This window comes from Cyprinodon variegatus, unplaced genomic scaffold (genome assembly GCF_000732505.1).
Source record: "Cyprinodon variegatus isolate N-32 unplaced genomic scaffold, C_variegatus-1.0 Scaffold5, whole genome shotgun sequence".
NCBI lineage: Eukaryota > Metazoa > Chordata > Actinopteri > Cyprinodontiformes > Cyprinodontidae > Cyprinodon > Cyprinodon variegatus.
In genome coordinates this window covers 684,959-706,276 of record NW_015150458.1, presented here as the reverse complement: position 1 = coordinate 706,276, position 21,318 = coordinate 684,959, and the positions used below count along the sequence as shown (strand labels likewise).

The 21,318-nt window shown below is 36.9% G+C and overlaps 1 protein-coding gene across 2 annotated transcripts in view; it reads left to right on the top strand.

The window, feature by feature from the left end:
• The window catches only part of LOC107084082 (dual specificity protein phosphatase 22-A-like), a 21,518-nt gene extending 908 nt beyond the window's left edge, over positions 1-20,610 (top strand). Inside the window, exons 2-8 of one of the 2 annotated variants that reach the window (XM_015373764.1) lie at positions 1,272-1,305; positions 3,261-3,290; positions 3,599-3,685; positions 4,046-4,095; positions 8,921-8,995; positions 10,594-10,765; positions 19,962-20,610. In XM_015373764.1, the coding sequence (XP_015229250.1) occupies positions 3,273-3,290; positions 3,599-3,685; positions 4,046-4,095; positions 8,921-8,995; positions 10,594-10,765; positions 19,962-20,051 (492 nt within the window). In that variant the 5' untranslated portion in view covers positions 1,272-1,305; positions 3,261-3,272 and the 3' untranslated portion in view covers positions 20,052-20,610. The remainder of the gene's footprint in view (positions 1-1,271; positions 1,306-3,260; positions 3,291-3,598; positions 3,686-4,045; positions 4,096-8,920; positions 8,996-10,593; positions 10,766-19,961) is intronic. The other variant, XM_015373755.1, reaches the window with a different exon arrangement.
• The last annotated feature ends 708 nt before the right edge of the window (positions 20,611-21,318 follow it).

The window sequence follows — 21,318 nt, the reverse complement described above, 5'->3', positions numbered from 1 at the left end:
TTTCCCCCTCGACATTCTGGCTTTTTTCCCCTCAAAATTCTGGCTTTTTTCCCCTCAAAATTCTGGCTTTTTTCCCCTCAAAATTCTGGCTTTTTTCCCCTCAAAATTCTAGCTTTTTTCCCCCTCAAAATTCTAGCTTTTTTCCCCCTCAAAATTCTGGCTTTTTCCCCCTCAAAATTCTGGCTTATTTTTCTCCTCAAAATTCTATCTTTTTTTTCCCCCTCAAAATTCTGGCTTTTTTTCCTCCTCTAAATTCTGACCTTTTTTCTCAAAATTCTGATTTTTTTTCCTAATATTAAAAGTTAACAGATTTTACATTTTATTTCAGTTCAATATGGGGAAAAAAAAGTCAGAATTCTTAGAAAAAAGGCAGAATTCTTAGAAAAAAGTCAGTTAACTTTTTTTTCTCCCCCCAGTGGCCCTAATTCTCTTCTGTAGAAGGGAGTTAAGTATTCAGATTTTACTTAAGTAACCACCACTTATAAATATATTTTTATTGGAGTTAAATAAAATTTAGTCAGCAAAAAATATTTTTATTAAGAGTGTAAAATATTTAGGATTTAAAAGGCTTAGTGTTCATTGAATTCACTCACTCATTGAAATTAATAGGCTTAATTCAAAATAATGTATTTGAAAGACTACAATTCAAATTTTAAAGTGATTCAAATAAATAGCTTTATTTCAACAAGAAGGAATGAAACCAATCCTTATTGTAGGTGAAGAATTCAAGTTGGAGCAGAATAATGCTTTCCTTTGAAGGTATACACTGCTCAGTGTTTTACTTGATCTCTAAATAGCTCAGCATGTTAAAAAAATACCATTAAAACAACAAAGGTAGTATTATTATTTTTCCAAAAAGTCACCTAAATAGATGTTAATAAATATATAATAGTTAGTTCCATACATCTGCTAATATATGCTAACCACAATGTTTACCATTTTTTTTGCTTACTGTTGGGAAATATTTTTTTACTTAAAAAAAAAATACATACATGTCCTGTATTAGGAATTACGTGAACTTCATTAGAACGTGATATTTTACATGATGTCACAGAAAGTGGAAAAAGTGCCTTATTAGTGCTGCTAAGATGATGTCAAAGTTGATGTAAGTTTGTCCTGCATGGCTCCTTCAATCCTTGTATGGCTGTAAAGGACATTTGCTAAGTTGCCTTAAAGCCAAGCTGGGTGAGCCGGAATGAGCAGAGATCTGGTTTTCTTGAGTTGCAAAGGATTAATGAATAATTTTAATGTCTGTGACTTTTGCTTCACAGGTTGTTGACGGGCTCTACCTGGGCAACATAAGAGGTAAGATGAACATGTTTTAGAAAATGTATCCTGCTTTAATTTCTTGGTAAATGCCTAAAAGACAAGTCATGCTAGACATTGATTATAATGATTTTCAATTACTGAGTGTTGTTGACTTTTATTTTTTGACTAACGTCACAAATAGATTCTGTTTGTTTCATTGAGAAGCAAAGTGTCATCTATAAAGAGTTGCTAAAAAGACTGCAATAAGAATCAGTAACCATGTGAGGTTTATGGTAGCTGGTTTGGCTGGACACGCACCCCCTTCCCATCCAAACTGGCATTTGCACTAATTTTAGCTCCATCCACATGATGGCAGAAGCATCACAGCTAAAGTTAGACCAGCTGACAGGAGAAAATGATCACAGCAGATAATTTAAACTCAGATTTGTCTCAGTGAGAGCTTTAAGCCGTACTGCTCCAGGCCAGTTCTATTATGTGTAAGAAATTGAGCCATAAGGAAGATATCTTCCTTTTTTTTGCTGTTTTGTTTTATGTTTTCCCTCACATCTGTGTTCAGGCATGCATATCACAATAGTGATATCTATTTATTGTCTGAGATTAAGAAATGGTTAAAAGAAGGATGAAGCTGAATGTTGCCAGCTACTAAAGATATTATGTTTAGGAAAATAAACTTGGGTATGGAGGTGAAGCACAATGCCCAGAAAAGAAAGCACTGATATTCTACATGTAAACTCCTGAGGTGAAGATTTGATAAAGATTTATCCAGTGAGGAGCTGCCTGGAAGTCAAAGAAATGTTGTCTGAGAGTAATAGCTCGGACATCTATAAAACTAACTCCTTACGTAAAACAGCTCTGCAGTGAGTACAGCCAGCTTAGTTTTCATTAGTAGTGACTGTCTTCTTGGGACAAATGTTCATTCAAAACACAGTAATTCTACTCGCAATTTGATAGATCACTATCTATAGATCATTTTCTATATATCATTATCTATAGATCATTATCTATAGATCAGGGGTCACCAACCTTTTTAAGTCTTAGAGATACCTTCTGGGTACTGAGAGCTACCAACACTGACCTATGAATGGACAGCGTTCACCTAAAACTTCCTGCATAATAAACACATTTTTAATTGCTAATTTTCTTTCAAACATTTCCATTTTGAAATCTTTATAAATGCAAAGGTGATTAAAACAGAATAGCAACAGATTACAATCCAAATTTAAACCTCACTGGTGAGTTGTGCTGTTTTCAGAAGATGCTGAGGGCTCCCCATATGGACCTTGAGGGCCCTTGGTGCCCCAGTGGTGCCCGCAGACACCTCGTTGGTGACCCCGTTATAGATCGTTATCTGTAGATCACTATTTATCAGACTCTAAGCAGATCACTTAACTATCTGCTAAAAAAGGTGTTTTTTTTCTGATAATACAGCAAAGCTTAAGAAGGAAAAAAAAAAACTTGTCTGATACTTATGCAAAACTTATTTCAGACTTTGTGCCTGCTTTAAGTGACGTTTAGCTCTTTTTCATAAGAACCTTTAACATTTGGTGTATTTGTATAGCATTAATGCATTTTACTTTATTCAGTGTTTTTCAAATCTAACTATCTTTTTATTTGATAATTATACACAATGTTGATTCATTCCATTTCTGCATAAACTGTTATACAATCATTCTGTGCTGGAACAACAGTTTTGCTTTTTTATCTTTCTATTTTTTCACTTGCACAACTAATAATAAATCTAAACCAATGGTACTTTTTTGTTGATACTGTAAATTTCCTAGACTTGAGGACTCAGGATGAAGAAAGGACATGAAATGTTATCTATAGTTAAACTCAGACACTAGTTGTTGTGACCTATAGCATTATTTTATGTGTTTTATCATTTATTCGCATAAAAACAAATCATTTTATGTCAGCCTTAAATAGAGCAACTGATTTTTTTCTTGTAATTACTTATAATGACCAGATTTTTTTTTTGTTCTGTTTTTTAGCAAACATCTAATATGATCTGCATCCTATATAATAAATATGACCACTGTGAGGTTCCTGATTCCTTTTATTAAATTTGTGCAAACTTCCATGAATGGGGGAAGCTGTGTTAAATCAGCAAGAGATACATTTCCACAGACATATTTTCCTCAAACATTTGTAAACGTTTTACATTCAAACTGTCGAGTTGGATAGAATTTAATCCTTATAATGTTTCATTTCTTTAGTGAAAAATTGTCTGTATGTGAATTTTCCCAAAAGAATAACTTGACTTTTTAGCTGACAATAATAATGCAAAAATATAAACAAATACCTGAGTGATGTTTCTTATTTTCTTGCCACAGATTCAGAGAACAGAGGAGGTCTCTCCAAAAATGGAATCACCCACATCCTTTCTGTGTACAACAACGCTAAGCCAGTATATGAGGTTAGTGAAGAAACCAGCCATTTTGGTCTGTTTTGTGGTATATTTTTTGATTCATCAAACCAGTGTTTCCTGTGGAAATTTTGATCTAGAATTGCTGTAGGCTGTGCCTCTAAGCGCAGTTCAATCTGTTAACCAGTAGGGGGAGCAAGGGATCTTTGGTCCTTGTAACACCTCTGTAACAGAAACTATTGTGTGATGGCAAAAGGAGTTAATGTCAAATACTTTGCTGCTAGTTTAGTTGACACAGATTTAAAAGTTTATGATGTATAACTTACAGTACGTCACATTAAACAGAACTGTAAATCAGCTATACTCACAATCAGAAAACTGCAACTAACTGCTTTTATCCTTTATTTACAGGACATGAAGTACCTTTGTATTCATGCAGATGATGCTTCCAGTCAGAACCTGTGAGTAAACGATTTGCCTTATTCATATTTATGTTATCATTAATTATTTTTAGTTTTTAATCTTTATTTACTGCTAATACTTGCTTGGTTAATATAATAAGGGTCAAAGTAAAAGAAAAACTCACCATAAGGTTTTTTTTTTTTTTTACTTCTTGTGGCACAGTTTGACATATGATACATTTGAAACAAAACCTTTAAGATGCAGCAAATCCATGTGTAGATGAACATTGTGCGTGACATACAGCTTTGCAGGGCCTTGTTTGTTTATTTAACAAAACCTGAGTAAAAGTAGCAGCAGAAGGAGGCAATATGGTTAAAAAATGAAATCTCTGAATTTTTTTTCGTACTAAATCCCATTTATCGATTTGGTATTTATTATTTTATTGTTAAAAACAAAAAATTACCAAAATAATTTTCAAAAACTAGCTTTTAATTTAAGTATCCCTTCTGCAAGTTGAACTGATTCAAAGTTCAGCTGTGAAGCATGATAGTAAAACAACTGGCAGGCCTTTCCATTGTAAACAAGGAAAACATAAGATGCAAGATGTCTGCAGCCTGTTGCATGACAAACTGATATCACCTTGAACTATGGAAGCTCAAGAATTTCAAAAATTCAGGGAAAAAAAAGATTTTCCAGAGATAAAATCTTCATAAATAGAACCTTTGATTATGTGATAAAATCATTGTATTGCCCAGCCATACTAAAAGATGACATCATCATTAATAGGTTGAACCAGTTTTTCACTTTCAGTCTCCCATCTATGACCCACATTTTCGTGTTTCTCTAGTTTTCTCAGATCTGTGGATATTCATTTATGTGATGTCTTCTAAAATCTAAAGGCAGAATTTCAGTCTGGTTCATTTCTAGACCCCGGCTGGTATTGTTTTCTACTCTTGATATTATTTATTTTTTTCTATTTGAGTTAAGTTTGATTTAAATAAACTTGGTGAAACTTTTTCTCTAAGCTTGATGCTCTCGGTTTTTATGAAACATCTCAAACTTGTGATTGTTTATCCAAAAAAAAAAAAAGTTTAAAAGTTTTCCAAAGATAAAATGCATTACCGTATAATTTCTGAAGAGAAGGGGTGTCATCTCAGAATCCTTTTGGAATAGAATAGTCACTTTAATGTAAAAGTCAATCCACATATAAGCCATCCTGATTGTACATATGACACCTCAAATCTCTGTGTTACTCCCTTGTACTTTTTTGTTTTTTTATTTCTTATTTTTATTTAGTTTTTCATTGTGTGTGATACAAGTACACTTGCACCTTAGCCCTTATTTATTTTTTATATACTGTATATACAGTGCTTGCTTGTTTATTCTTAATGCACCTTTTCCTCCTTGTCTGCACCTTCTTTAATTACAATGCCAATATGTGACCAGTGAATTTCTCCGCTGTGAGATCAATAAAGCTCATCTAATCTAATCTAATCTAATCTCTAATGTAAGTAAAATAAAACTATCAGCTTTTTTCTAAGTTTACTTTCTCCAATGTTAGCATACTAACTGAGGCCTGTGGGATCAACGATGGAGACGTAAAGGATGCAATTCAAAAATGAAAACAAATTTAGTAAAATACCATAAACAGACTAGTTTTTCATAATATATAATTCCAATTTTCCTAACATCATCTCCAGTTTTCCTCCTTGTACTACCAACAAGAATGTAGTTTTTTTATAACTAAGCATCTGTCGTTGACTATTTTCTTTGAATGTTTTTTTTTCCTGCTTAATCCTCAAAAATGGTGTTTAGGGGAATCAAAAATGAGATTTACTTTTAATCCGATGACCTATGCCCATATTTCTAAAGGAGATTCAAGAATTTCCCACCTGAGAGACGGCCAATAATGTTGACTTTCACACTCTCCTTGGATTTTAAGTGAGGTTAAAGAACTAGATACTGCTTCTTGACTGGAGTTTGAGTAGACTAGGTGGTTTATACTTTGACATGAAGTCAGTAATGTACTTAAATGATTTATAGACCAGCAGAAATATTTAAACATCTTTTTTTCTGAGAGACTGGGAACCGATTTAATGATGTAATGTAGCTACAGGGGGATTACACTACTTAGCTCTCTGGGACAGTCTATGGCAGGTTTCTAGTCAGAAGAGTTGGGCTAAACGTTTAACCTTAACTTCAGGAAGAACAGTTTGGTTTTCATTCCGGCCGTGGAACCCTGTGGAGCCGTACAAGACATTTGGTCTTCTCCCTCATGGTGGCCTGTGGGGGGCACCAAGGAGCATAGAGATGTGGGCAAGTGAAGTTTTAGAGTCTCTATACTCCAGCTAATGATTAATTGATTACTAAATGACGATCATTTCAATAAGGATTCATCGTGATTAATTGTTTCAGCCCTACTTCCCTCAGTAAAGCTGTGCTGAAGGAGATACCTGGCGAGTAGAAGTCAGGGCGGCTCTGCTAAGACTGCTGCTAAGAATGGCTACGGGTACCACTTAAAGCCTTCAGTTCTAATAATGATAATTTTCTCCTTGGAGCTCATGAACACATAACCCTTAATTCTTAGAAGGGAATAATGTTCAGCAAATAAAAAAAAATTGTCAGTGCTGAAATGTGGTAAAAGCAGGTTAAATACCTGCTCAAAGGTTTTTATTATTAAAAGGTTTTTTTAATATACAGTTACAATCTGCATTTAATTAAGATTAATTTGTCTAAGTGTAAGATGTACCTGTAATATTCTCAAATGAAAAATGGCAATAAAAAAGGGTCATGGGGCCAAATCAGGCTCCCCTCCCTGAGAAGTAAGAGTCTAGAAAGGAAAACTTTGCTTCTCTAGTAACAGTTAAACTAACCACACGTTATGTCAGCTATGTTTATGTTTTCTGGAGGCCGATGAAGTGCTGAGGCTTCCATTGTTATGGTTGACAGGCTGGGTGTTGACAGCTATGAGCTGCACCATCACTCTGAGCACTGACTGCTACCACAACACGTTAGTCATAGTCAATACCTTTCTACAAGGTCTGTGACTTCATATGATACTGTTTTTTCTGATTACAAGCCGCATGCAAGTGGAAAGGAAACCCAGTTTACTTGGTTGTAGTTGGAGCATAAATGAGCCATCTTTGTTGTTAAAAACATTGGTAACTCATTGGAGAGCCACTTTGGAGTTTGAGAAATGCATATCTCTGTGTTCTCCATTTAGAGCACCGATCACAGATTTGTTTCATCAAAAATAGGCTGATGACATTTCTGAAGAGTTATAACATATGAATCCCAGACAGTTATAAAAAAAAAAAAAATAGTCTTGAGTTTTATCTCTTTTAATCATCAGTCGGTTCAGTTACCAACGTTAAATAGGCGCTGAAGAGGAACTTGTTTTTGGTGAAACACCTAATGAGATTTTGACTGTGGTGGCTGTTTGGCTGTTCTTGATTGGGTTGGGGTGTGGTGAGGTGCGGTGGGGGTGTCTGACCTCTGCTGTCGCAATCAGGCGTCGTTCCCTCCGGCTGCAGAGGAAGGAAACCTCCCAGTGACATCTGGCTGTTTGCTTCGACCACCCAGGCCTTTATAATAAGCCCTCTCTGTCACAATCACTGGTCTGACTGAGGAGGAGAGGGTGAGGCCAACCGCCGTCCTGCTACCCTCACCATCACCCTGGGGCCTCTATGGTCAGACCTAAAGGCCCTTCTTATACGATTGGTACATGACAGAGAACAGCATTACTGGTCTGACGGGCTTCTTACTGTATGTGAATGCTAGGCTGCTGTTAATCCGTCTCATTGGGTGTTGGAAACTCATTTGCTTTTCATAAGCATTTTGTTTTAATGAACAAATTAATACATCAAGAGGACGATGACAAATTTTTGTCAGTATTTCTAAATTTGCAATAATGCACTGGTGTCCACAGGTCCAAAGTGGTGCTGGAACTGAGCAAACTTTTGTCAATTAAGGAAAAAAAAAACAAGAAAATCAGCATATAATATACCAAACATACCGCATATTTGCAGAAGCTCATTTTGAATTTAAAAAATACAGCAGCTTCTGCTGGTTCAAGCTTTATATTCTGTCTTCTTAAAACCTCAAACTTCTGTCACAAGGTAGTTTTCTGCACATGGAACAAGACCGCCGGAAACTTTTGTGCTAGGAGGACTGAGCGAAGTGCTGAGGGAGACATTTTAAAGAAGAGTTGGGATCTCAAGGAGGAAAAAAAAAGCGCCAGTCAGTCTATTTTGGCTCCAGTCTGTTACCGAGTCTCCTGTTGAGTAACCAACATCTGCTCCCCTAGAGACGCTGTTATCAGCCACGCACGTCTTGCAAAAACGAAAGGATGTCATTGTTTGCAGACTGTTAGTATGCAAGATGTCTGAGCAACAGGAGCTTTATTTTGTTGTCTTTGTATCAAACCTTAAAGTGATGCATTTACCAAAAAGCTGGTTGTAGCCTGCTTTATCACAAACTCTGTAAGCACACTCACCAGGTTGCTTGCATGACATGAGTAGAGTGGTAGAAAGATTTTTTTTTTTAAACAAATAAACCCCTAGCAATTTCTTCAGAACGATTGAAATCTATTAAAACCACCATAGGCTTCTCTGTAAACCACTTTGTGTATTTGCAGTTTCTACAGACCCAATCACAATTTGTAAAACGTATTGGAAGCTCATTGTTTTGGCCTTTCACTAGAGTTTCAGTTCAAGGTGTCTTTTCTCAGATCCCATTTATTGTAACCCCTCTTCAACTCCACAGCCTGCATTCCTGAATAACAGTTTGTGTTTGTTTTCTTATTTCAGACATGTTTGCATGTACTGCATGTTGCACAATCTGTTCTTTTCCTCTGGCCAACGTGGTTCATGTGTTCCTTTCCAGATTGCAGTATTTCAAAGAGTGTATCGGCTTTATCCACGAGTGTCGCCTCAACGGTGGAGCTTGTTTGGTTCATTGGTAGGTTGGCGACCAGCTTCTTTGTAGCAGCTCAGGGTGTCGAGTTCTAAATGATGTTATAGAGAGTATCTTTTCTTCATAAGGGGTTTTTAATAAGTTTTATGCTCTTTGGGTCTGCAGCTTACCTGCACCCTAATGAGCATGAAAGTCCATATTATTTTGTCCTCTTCATTATCATGAAACTTTAATTTAAAACAAGAATTGTGTGCATACATTTATGATTATTTGTTGGTGCATCCTTATCCACACGATATGTACAGGTTCAAACGTATAAATATGCCCCCAATAATATATATAGGAATATTAACTATCCTTTGATGAATTAGCAACTATCAAGAGCTACTGGCAGATATCCTCCTGGATGTTTGACCTCTTCTTGGCAGAATGCATGAGGATCATTAGAATATTCCTGTCTCAGATCCATCGTAAAAACATAGTCTGCAAATTATCAGTGGAGATGAGGTTTGGGTGATTTCTGTCACTTTATAAAAGGCTGCTTCATCTCTTCAGAAGCATGTTGAGATCCCTCCCCAGTTCAAACACCATAACTTTGCCATCCAGCACAATTCTCACTACATTTGTAAGTTTATCTTTTAGCTTAAATTGGACGGGTCAGCCCATTACGTTGCTTCACTGTGCTTTAGAGCAGGGCAGCTGTGATTCCACGATAGTCTCAGCTCTAAGTGCTTCAGCCCTCAGTAGGTTGATGCAGAGAAGTCTTTACAATGACCCTGAATATTTTTAAGGCTTCTTCATGTTTCTCTCCACTGCTGAAACATGCCTTGTTCTCAGAGGGGTTTTACAAAGAAACTGACTTGATCCAAGTTGCTTGGCTTCTTTGATAGATGGCCTTTATCATTGACACTCATCTCTGAGTTTGAGTTTAATATTCATTCTAGAAATAATTTGGAACTGATTTGTCTGTTAGCTGCTCCTTTGTACTGAATAATTTGCATAAATGAATAAAGATCTGTTTTGCTTGTGAAGTATCTTTCTTGTGTGAACTTCATCAGTTTGAATAAATATGCTGAAGGAAAATTAATTAAAAGGCCTCATGGAGATGGCTATTAATATGTTAATCCACAACACTTTTTCAAGGAGTCCCCACTTTCTAAGCATGGTGGTGGTAGCATCATGCTGAGACTTTTTTCACCTGTGTGGGCAATGCTAGGTGTCACAAGCTGGACGGTGATTGGATCACGTTGAAACAGAAACGGGAAACTAATTTCTTTTAAATCTACTCTATGAATGCTGCCAAAAAGATTTTTAATCATGTATTAACAAGCATGTATATATTTGAGCCTGTACACAAAACTACGTGGCAAACTGGATGTGATAAACTCTATAATGGACCCAATTCTTTTTTTAAATGTCTTATTTAAATAGTTGGTTCTGTGATGATGATTCCAGATCATCCAGATCCTTTTTGTTATTGAAGCAGTAAAAATTCATCAATGAAACCCTGTGACCTGGATGCTCATGATGACTCCTTGTAATTATCAATATACCAGAGAGCATGGTCTCCAATATGCTTAGAATATTTTTGTTATTATTTGAATGTTACCAGATTGCTATATTACATTGCAATGTCACTGTAGCCTTGCAGGTGTTTCACGCAGCACCACCATTGTTGTGGCCTACCTGATGACCGTGACCCACTACAACTGGGAGGAGTGCTTGACTGCTGTCATGGCTGTTCGCTCCATTGTCGGTCCAAACTATGGCTTCCAGCAGCAGCTGCAGGAATACCAGAATACACAAGTCTCTGAGGTAAACATGATGAATGCAGAAACAGAAAGTAGAAAAACTGACTTGTGAGTATTGAAGCTGCAGGTATTCTGGATCATAAGGGGAAATATTGTAGATTCTCTTAAACATGGCAGCAAGTAGGTCCCTGTAGATGGTTGTATGCATTAATTGTGATTCACCATTCGAGGAGGGACAGGATGTGACACATCCAGCCGTAACAGTGCACATGCAGACTGTGGTTAACCAGTCAACTGTTAATCGCAGCATCTCACATATGCTTAGAACCGTCCCTCAAAGCAGTTTATTTTTCTGTTTCTTGCAGAGGACAACAAGCAACTATGGTTTGTTTCACTGTAAACAGTAACGGTTAGATATATATATTTTTCAGTTTATTTATTTATCATCTTAAGGGACTTTAAAAAGGCAGTTCTGTCAGTTTGTACAGTCAGGCGGCTAAAAATTTTTACTAAGAAAAACTAGCCGATTGCATCAAGTCATTGACTTGCAGGACAACCACCTCCACAATTAGCTTGTAGCGACAGTAGATATTGGTTTGCATTTTTTTAGTATGCATGCAACAATAGTAGAGTGGAAAAACTCTTGGCCATCTGCCAAGAACTGGGCTTCACAGAGAGAGAAGCAGACACACAAAAGGAATATGATGGCAATGATCCATACATCCTCTCCATATTAGGAAAGGTAACAGTAAAATTGCTCCTCAGTTGACTGTCTAGGAAAGAAACGGTTAAACAGACAAGCTTTTATACAGCTTTTATGTCAAAGGGAGGAAAGAGAGCAAATACAATTAGTCACAGTAAAAAATTGTGTGTAGGACAGAAATGGGACTTAACACTAAAAAAACAGCCTAACTCTATCATCTACAACTGAAGGTGTTGATGGTATGGACACCTGATATTTCTTTCCAGAATGGTGTCACAGACAAAAAGGAACAAAAGAGATTAAGCTATTATGACAAGAAAAAGCAGAGAACATAAAGTTGGGGTTGTACTAAAAAATACTCCAGAACTAGAGAAAAGCAATAGAATGAAGTGGAATGTTATTAAATTGTCTCTATGTGCTCCAGCAATCTAAGCCTATAGCAGCATAACTATAGAGATAGCTCACGATAACCTGAACCACTCTAACTAGAAGCTTTATCAAAAAGGAAAGTTTTAAGCCTACCCTTAAAAGTACACGGGGTGTTTGCTTCACAGACTAAAAGTGGTAGTTGTTCCACAGTAGAGGATCCTGATAATTAAAAGATCTGCCTCCCATTCTACTTTTAGAAATTCTAGGAACCACTGATAAACCTGCAGATTAAGAGCAAAGGAACAATCATCTCTCTGATGTAAGATGGAGCTTGGCCATTTAAAGTCGTAGGGAAAACGGCTGTTCCAGCTCCTCCTGAGTGGTGCCCAGCTTTACACGAGTGAATAAAGCGAATGTGATTTGTCGATTATCAAGGGGGCGGGATTGTTGTTAATAAAAGGTTCACAAACATGTTTGGTTGTGGCCGGTGTCTCGGAAGCATCTTGCTAACCAGTTTGCAATTTAGTGCTAGTAGGTTCCCAATGGGAAATTACATTGAGACCAAGTAGCACTTAGCAACAACACTGTCAAGGAACCAGTGGTGTCAAAAGTAAACACTTTTGTTACTTAAGTAGAAGTATAGATACTGCAGTTTAAAAACACTCTGGTAAAAGTGGAAAAAGTACTCCAAAAACTTCTTAAAGTATAAAAGTCAGTATATAGTATAAAACAGCCAGATGCCACTATATGATTTAAAAGCTCAATTTTTCAACCATTTCGAAAAATTCTTTGAGATAGGGCCAAGGATGAGGGAGGTCTTGTTGGTTTCCGCCTCCATCTCTCGATACGTTCTCGCCTGTGTCCGACCTTTCAGAAATGTCAACATATGTTTCTGAATCCAACATTGTAGCATGGCATAGACAATTCACGTTTGCAGTTTGAAGAACACCTGCTTGCTTCTGATGATTTCCTTCAGCTAACCAATGAGTGTTTGCGTTATGACTTATCCAATTACACTAGTTTTCACTAGATGTGGATGGCACCAATGATCTGCATTGGATGGCGCACATGACATGAAATAAATATGTATAAACATTAAACAGAAGCCAAGAGTAACGAGTAACGTTCTTTAAAAAAAATGTAAGGAATAGAAAGTACAGATACTTGTGTGAAAATGTAATGAGTAGAAGTCAGAAGTAGGAAGAAAAATAAGTAATGGAGTAAAGTATAGATACCTAAAAAGTTTACTTAAGTACAGTAACGAAGTATTTGTACTTTGTTACATGAGATTTCTGCAAGGAACGCTATGGACAGCCGAAACATGCAAGAGGAGGATCGTAGATGAGTCTCCTCTGTCATGCATTTTTTATTTAGAGGAGGAAAACGGGGACGAATTTATTGTGGAAGAGGACACCAGGGCGGCAGCAGCTTGGTTTGGTGTAGAAGGCTTACAGCCATACATGTTTGAACCCTTGCCTCGCAACGCAACCAGTTCTGTTAGCTCTACGCCTGCTGAAGACACAGATGTCCATCCCCGTGAACACAGGGACGTAACTCAATGGTGAAGCAAATGATTCTTATTTCTTATTTCAGCCGTTGTGTATATTAGCTGCGACAAATGAATCAAGATGCTATGACTGAAAAAATTTGATTGACAGATGACCGTTGATATATGATTGGCCGAATTTAGGTGTACAAGCTGACGTATAACTAACTGGCCTGCATAAAATAACGGAAAGAAAACAACACAGATTTTAAGACTGTTTGTTTATTTTTTTTAATAGGAAGTTTCTAAATTTTGGTGTGATAAAGAATACATTTATATATATGTTTAAGCCAGAATGATTTGACATTCAAATATGACTCTCCTTCGACTTTAAGGCTTTATATGTGAGAACAGGGATTTTAACTTCCATTCTGGATTTAACAGGAAGCCAATGAAGAGAAGCTAGGATAGGAGAGATATGATCTCTCTCTTTAATTTTCATCAGAACTTTTGCTGCAGCATTTTGGATCAAAGGCTTTTAACTACAGTCTGTGGACTTCCTGATAGTAAAGAATTACAATAGTCCAGCGTTGAAGTAAAAAAATGCATGGACTAGTTTCTCAGTATCATCCCATTTCTCATTTTTGCAATATTCTGCAGATGAAAGAAGGTCATTCTAATATCCTGTTCTGCAATGGAATTTAAATGTCCTGAACAAAAATAACAAAAATAAAGGTTTGCAAAGATTATTGTAGGTCTAATCAGTCAGGAGTGGAAAAATGCAGACATTTGACCTGTTTAAAAATTGCATTCAGTACTTTCAGTCTTACGAAACTATATATAGTGTGTATATATATATATATATATATATATATATATATATATATATATATATATATATATATATATATATTTTTTTTTTTTATTGATATATAAAAATATACATTTAGAGTCTAAAGTCATACATTTTTCCCTTTAAGTTCATCCGGTGCCGCACTGACTAAATTTTCTTCCACAAGCACCTGCTGAGTGGCCCATCAAAGACTACTGGTACATAGAACCAGTTAAAGGCAAAGAATGGAGTCTATATACATCCATCCAGACCACAAAGCATCTGCTCACACAGTCAGCCTTCACCATGTGTTGATATGAGGCTCCCTGCGCAGCCAAGGAGAAATTATCTCTGATCAAGTCATAGCCAGAGATCGCTGCTGCTGTGAATGGTGAAGACAAAGGTTACAAACTGTAACAGTACAGAGAAGTAGGAGAACAGAAAGGGACTGATAAGAATGAGTAGCTGGATCGTGTTACAACGCAGCATAAACAAACCCTGAGTGCGTAAAGCGCCGCTGCAGGTGGAAACAAACTGACCACTTGAGGTTTGTTGTTCACTCTAATGGTGCATTCAGACTGAGTGCAGTGTCCGATGATTTCTGCCAGCACCATGGGGAGTTCACTGCTCTGCATTTCAGATGCACAGTGTTTACACCCTGGAATGCATCATCAAATAAGAGGAGCTTCAGCTGTGTGAAGCTGAGACACCATTAGTGCAGGTTTGTGCATTTAAAATGGTCATTTGTAGAAATTAAGTAAATAATAATAATTATTATAAAAAAAAAAAAAACATAATGTGTGCTACTTTTGTTTCATAGATATCGAAGCTTCTTTTTTTTTTTTTGGTCTTCTGGAGGTCGACAATTACCCCCACTAAGCTCAGAATTTAGTTAAAATGATTTCATGTTATTTTACAGAATAGCCTGCACACAATGGTGCATCACTGTTTTAGAATTTAATGCACACCATACACTTATGCTGTGGCCACAAATAATTACATCATGAGAAAAAGTTTGCATTAGTATTAGTTTTTCAAGAGAATGAATCAGTGTTTTGTGGGCATGTTTTATTATTATTTTTTTTTTTTCTTTTTCCCATGTCAGTTCCCAGGCTCCGTAAACTATTTTCCATCTTTGGATTTTTGTTACAAACACATTTGCATTTAGTATTTATAATGCTTTGCAGAAGTGTTCAATTTTCTTTCAAATGTTTTCAAATTACAACCAAAAAAACTCCAATGTATTGGGTTTTTTATGTGATGGACCAGAAAAGGCAGTGCATAGGGGTGAAGTTGGAGGACAGGAACATCTCACAGAGTTCTGTTTTATTTGTTAATTTGAAGATGAGACACAGGGAGGGTTTTTGACACAGCCTGGTAGGGCTCCCAAGTAGACCAATATTAAGAGCAGCTTTCAGCAGTGTTATACAGTCTCTGGATAAGCGGCACAATTCAGGGTTAAGAATCTGCTTTTTAGACAATGCTTAACTTTGTACCCCACAAATCTGGACTGCATTTAGTAAGAAATAATTCTTTTTTTTTTCGTAAGAAGTCCTGTTTGCAGAGTCTGCAGGCCAAATAGAATTCACAATAACCATGTGACAGAAGGTGGTCTGGTCAGATGAGACCAAAATTAAACAAATCTGGCTTGTAAGCAAAACACTGTGTGGTAGAAAACTGACTCTGTGCATCAAACTGAAACCAGTCTCACCACCATGACACACAGTGGTAGCAGCATCATCCTGTGGGCCATCTATTCTTCTGTAAGCGCAGTGGAACAGGTCAGAGTTAATGTAGGGACAACGTGATCTGAACACCGGTCTATCCTGGAGGGAAAACAGTCAATGCGGTTATTGGTGGGTATTTAAAGTACTTTTGGAAGCTCAAAAGCTAGTGCTTGCCACACTATTAAGATTTTTATTAGCACAAAGTGTTAAAAACCACCATTCGGTTTCCTTCCACTTTACAGTTGCTAAGTGATTTATGTTGCGCCATCACAAAGATACCAATGAAACAGATATCTATGAAAGGAATATTGATTCTTTTGGAAGGTCACCTGTTATTGTGAAAAAATGTTTCAAAGTAAGAGTCCCATCAGTAATATATTAATATTAAAATTAATATATTAATTTCCTTATTAATCTATAGTAATGTATAGTTTGGGTGATATGATCAGTGTTAAATTGATCAAGCCTGCAGCAGCTGGCTGATTTAAAATCTGGATCATTTGCTGAAGACACACAGTGTGTGTCACGACAGCGGTGTAAGAGAAGGGGAACTGCAGGGGGTTTGCTTGGATTGCATTAGCCTGGGCAAGGCTCATCACGTGTTATATTACTGTCAGCATCTTGCAACATAGCATGACCAAAAAAAAAATCTGCTCAGGGTTTGGAGACGTTGCACTGATTTCTAGGATTTAAGAGGAAATACGTTTTCTGTCTGTGATTTTCCCACGTGTGTCAGAGAGAAAGTAAAAAAAAAAAAGAAATGAAAGCTTTGCAACATATGAAGAGATTAAGATAAATAATGTAAATTATGTATTTAAAGTTGTAAATATGCTGTAAAACTCAGCAACACTAAACACTGGTAAAGTAAATGGATTATTATAGTTGAGCCTGTTTTGACCTTGAAACCTGATCAGTTTTTAAAACCATAAAATTTTAAAGGTACAGAAATATAATATGTTATACAGACGTATGTTATTTATTATCATCTAGTAACTGAAAAAGTCTCAATCTTTATAAAAATATTAATATTCACAGATTTCTTTTTCAAAAGGACAGCGTTTCATTTGTGCAGTGTTTTTGCACTGATTTATATTACCGGTAAGACTTCCTGTCACATTTATTTGAACATATTGCATGTAATTCATCCATCCATTTTCTGTCACGCTTTATCCCATGTGAGGGGTGCTGGTGCCCATATCCAGCTGTCAACGGGCGAGAGGCGGAGTACACCCTGGACTGGTCGCCAGTCCATTAATAACCATTCACCCACACCTAAGGAGAATTTAGAGAAGCCAATTAACCTAACAGTCATGTTTTTGGACTGTGGGAGGAAGCCTGCATGCTCAGGGAGAACATTCAAACTGCATCCTGCAAAGCAGCAGTGCTACCCACTGCATCACTGAGCAGCTCATGGATGGATGAATATTTATTTAAACATACTGCATATTAGTAATTCTTCAATTCAGAATAAAATGCAATCCCTCGATGGATTTAGATCAACGTTACTTGGACCTGTTGGTCTTCAATGCCAGACTAAACTAAAACCGCTATTGTTAGGACCTTTTCAAATAATATAAGGTCCAGAAACCAAAGTCTGCACACATTTTTAAAATAATCTGTATTTAGTCTTTGAGGCTCTCTTCCTTAATTTACATCTCCAATAGTTATTGATTTTAATAGAAAAAAGGAAAAATGGGGAATTTAAGTTAATCAAGAAACCACAAAAAAGACATCCAATACCCCTCTCACACAGAGGTCAACCGCCTTTTTAAGTGTCATTTCATTTTTGGCTGATTCTTCTTATACCCCTTTCCACAATCAACTTTTAGTGGCAGTGGGAACAGCTCACTGACGCGTGTCAAACCGGGTCAAACGACTTGATAAGCGACCCGCGTTAAAATCACACCGGCTCTTTGAGAACATCAGATCTATCCGCTGAATTACACGATACCATTGAACACAACATACAGACATCAACACTCTGCACCAGTCAGTGTGATCTAACAAGCCGAAATAACTGTCTACATTCGATAAACATGGCGCAGCACTGGTAAGAGGGTTTGGGACAGATGAGAGTGAAACGATAAAGCACACTTACTACTTTGTGGCTTCCTTACATGTTTTTTTTACGTTGTTTACTTTTCTGATTTCTGTCACTGGTGACATAATCAATGTTGTTGTCACAATGGTGTCACCGGACATGCAGCTGTGGGGGCATGGAGGCCACGCAGCTGCCAGTGGGGGATATAGACCCAGCTTTTTTTGTCATTGGGAAGGAAGCAAAATGCCCAATGATAGGGAGTCGACCCATGTTTGAAAAACCTGCTTTAACCTGGTATTTTCAGTGGGGAAAGAGACTTAAAGTTGTAGGGAAGTCATATCTAAATTTAAAATCATTCTGGCTTAAACATGTATATAAATGTAATCTTTATTTGATCATATTGTCCCAAAAGTTAGAAAATTTCTATTAAAAAAAATCCAGTCTTAAAATCTGTGTTGTTTTTTTTGTTGTCATTATTCTATGCAGGTCAGTTAGTTATACGCCAGCTTGTACACCTAAATTCGGCCAATCATATATCAACGGTCATCTGTCAATCAAATTTTTTCAGTCATAGCATCTTGATTCATATGTCACAGCTAATTTATGCAACGGCTGAAATAAGAAATAAAAATCATTTACTTTACCATTGAATTACGTCCCTGTGTTCACGGGGATCCCCGTGATGGACGCCTGTGTCTTCCACAGACGTAGAGGTAACAAAACTGGCAGAGTTGCGAGGCAAGGGCTCAAACATGTACGGCTGTAAGCCTTCTACGCCAAACAGGCTTCTGCCACCCTGGCTTCCTGTTCCAGAACAACTTCATCCCCGCTTTCCTCCTCTAAATAAAAAATGTACGACGGAGTAGACTCATTCACGACCTCCGACACAAAACTCTCCTCCTCTTGCATGTTTCCGCTGTCCATAGCGTTCCTTGACAGTGTTGATGTTAAGTCACCAAATTCGTGCTGCTTGGTCACAATGGAATTTCCCATTGGGAACCTACTAATACTAAGATGCTAACTGGTTAGCAGGACATTTCTGAGAAACGGGCCACAATCAAACTTGCTTGTGAACCTACCGCCCCAACAATCGCGCCCCCTTGATAATCAACACCACTTGGGAGAATTTGTAACTGCAACCGTTGGAACAGCCGCTTCCCTACAACTTAAAGGCTTGACTACAATTCCAGCAGGTTCAAAATAGATGTGTTGTGCAAAAATGTACAAACTGTAAAAACGCTTCTGTTTTTTTTATTTTTTTCCAGAAGCTGCTGGACTTTGAATTGTGCCACATAAACTGTTAACCTAAGATGAACCACCTTTGAAATGTCCTGATCTGCAGAGTCCTTACCTCTGAAAGATATGAATGTACTTTGTGGGTTCTGTCAGAATTTAGAAAGTATTTTATGAATATACAATTACATTTGTAAATTCTTCTAGATTTTATCTCTACTTTGGTTTCGTCTCTTTTTAGTTCATTATTTCTACAGCTGTGTAAATGTAATGAGTCAGTGATGTGCTGTTTGGCTTTTTGGACAATTTGAGAACCGATTTTAGGAAGATAAATATATTACTTTCACAACGACTTTCGTTTCAGTTTATTGTCATAGGCTCTGGTATGACACAGAGCCAGTTCATGATTCATGGAAACCATTTTAGAGATTAGAGCTTATTTTATTGCTTTTCTAGATGTTAAAAAAACCTTTTCTTTAAAAGCTAATAAAATCCAAAGCTATATAAAGTCATACTAACTTTCAAAACGAGGTTTCCTCTATTATAAGTGATAGTCATATTATAGTGGTTATGTCTGCAGGTATTACCGCCGACTACGATGCTCTTGTTTTTTTGGTTTTCACACTTCTCTGTAACAAGTTCTACTACAGTTTCACTGAGAAGTTTATGTAACCTCATCACAGACATCTTCCATTTGAGGCTTTTAATAGTTTATAGGAATGTTGTTTTTTTGTGTTTAAAAAAAAACATGTCCGGCTACAGTGATTTTTAAATCCAACAAACCAGAACTTTTTTGAATCTTTGGTGCACTACAAGTTTGAATTGGGGTAAGGAGGGTTTTTATTTCTTGTTTCTTCTTCTGTCTTTAGTACCGTGCATGGCTTCAGTCCAGTTTTCGTCCAAGTCCATTCAACGACCAGCAGCAGGTGGAAGCTTTGTTGAACCATAATGCTGCGTAGCAGGAGAGCCAGGGGGAGAGCGGTGGACCACAGCTGGATGAACCGGGAAGTAGACACTGATCATCCTGAAGGCAGCAGCTGAAACCTCTGCTTTCCATAAGAATATATGCCCAGAATCAGCTGGAACTACTTCTGTGTACCCAAATCAACCACCAACCCTATTAAAACCGAAGAACACTGTGGAAAATCCAAATGTTTGGATTAAGGAATAAATTGTTTTTTTTCTATCACAGTTTTTTAAATTATTATTATTGATATTGATTTAGAACTGTGCTACAGACTTTAAATCTTATAAAGCTGAGCATTGATAAGGGGTTTTGGTCCTCATGGATGCCTTATGATAGACACTCCAGCACTTTAGTCAAAATGAGCATCTTATATGTTTCTGTTTTTTCTTTTGTCTTTTTACCATTGACTTGGAATCCTTAAGACTGTGGTTGATTAATTATAAATAAATTTCTGCCTGACAAAAACACACAAAAGTAAATCACTTATAGCCTCACAGCTATTAGATTTAAGAAGAAACTTTTGGTACCTCTGTAAAGGTAAAATGTCATAGAATGGTTTTCTGGTGTCAGCACCATTGTAGCTTTGACCCTGCCTGAAATATTAGGGACAAAATACAAAATATTTTGCATTTTTTGAACCTCGCCAAAAGTTTCTTTGAAATAAACATTGCAAATCACTACACTAAAATGTCACAATGTCACTAAAATATTATTTATAGCACAAAAAAGTAGTACAGACTTTTAAATCTAAATGTTGTGTAAAAATATACCAAATTTGGACTCAATCAGATGAATCATATTTATTTTAGAATGGTATTAGTGAGAAATCTTAGGCGGAGAGGCCATTTTGGCACATTTATCCAAAAATGTCACCAAACTGTGCCAAATGTGTTTTTTACATCAATACTGGGGGTTTGTTAAAATTACGAGGTCACGTAGCAGCTGGACCCACCGGTGGGTCCGTAGGGTTCTAGGGGTTAAAGGTCTAGTGGAGGGTTCTCATGAATTTTTTGAAAAGACCCACCCTCTCTGCTTTAAAAATAAATGCACATGCACGACCCTGTACCCGCTTCCGAGGGGGAACACCTAATAAAGGCGTGCCAGAGCGTGCACGAGCCCATTTCTCCTGGTGCACGCTCTGTTTAAAAGTTGCTGTTTGCATCACACATATAAGCTTACTTTTCAAAAGATTTGCAATTTTTCCCACTATATCAGACTCACCACCGGAAAGTGAAAATAGGGACGAGCATGTAGGACGA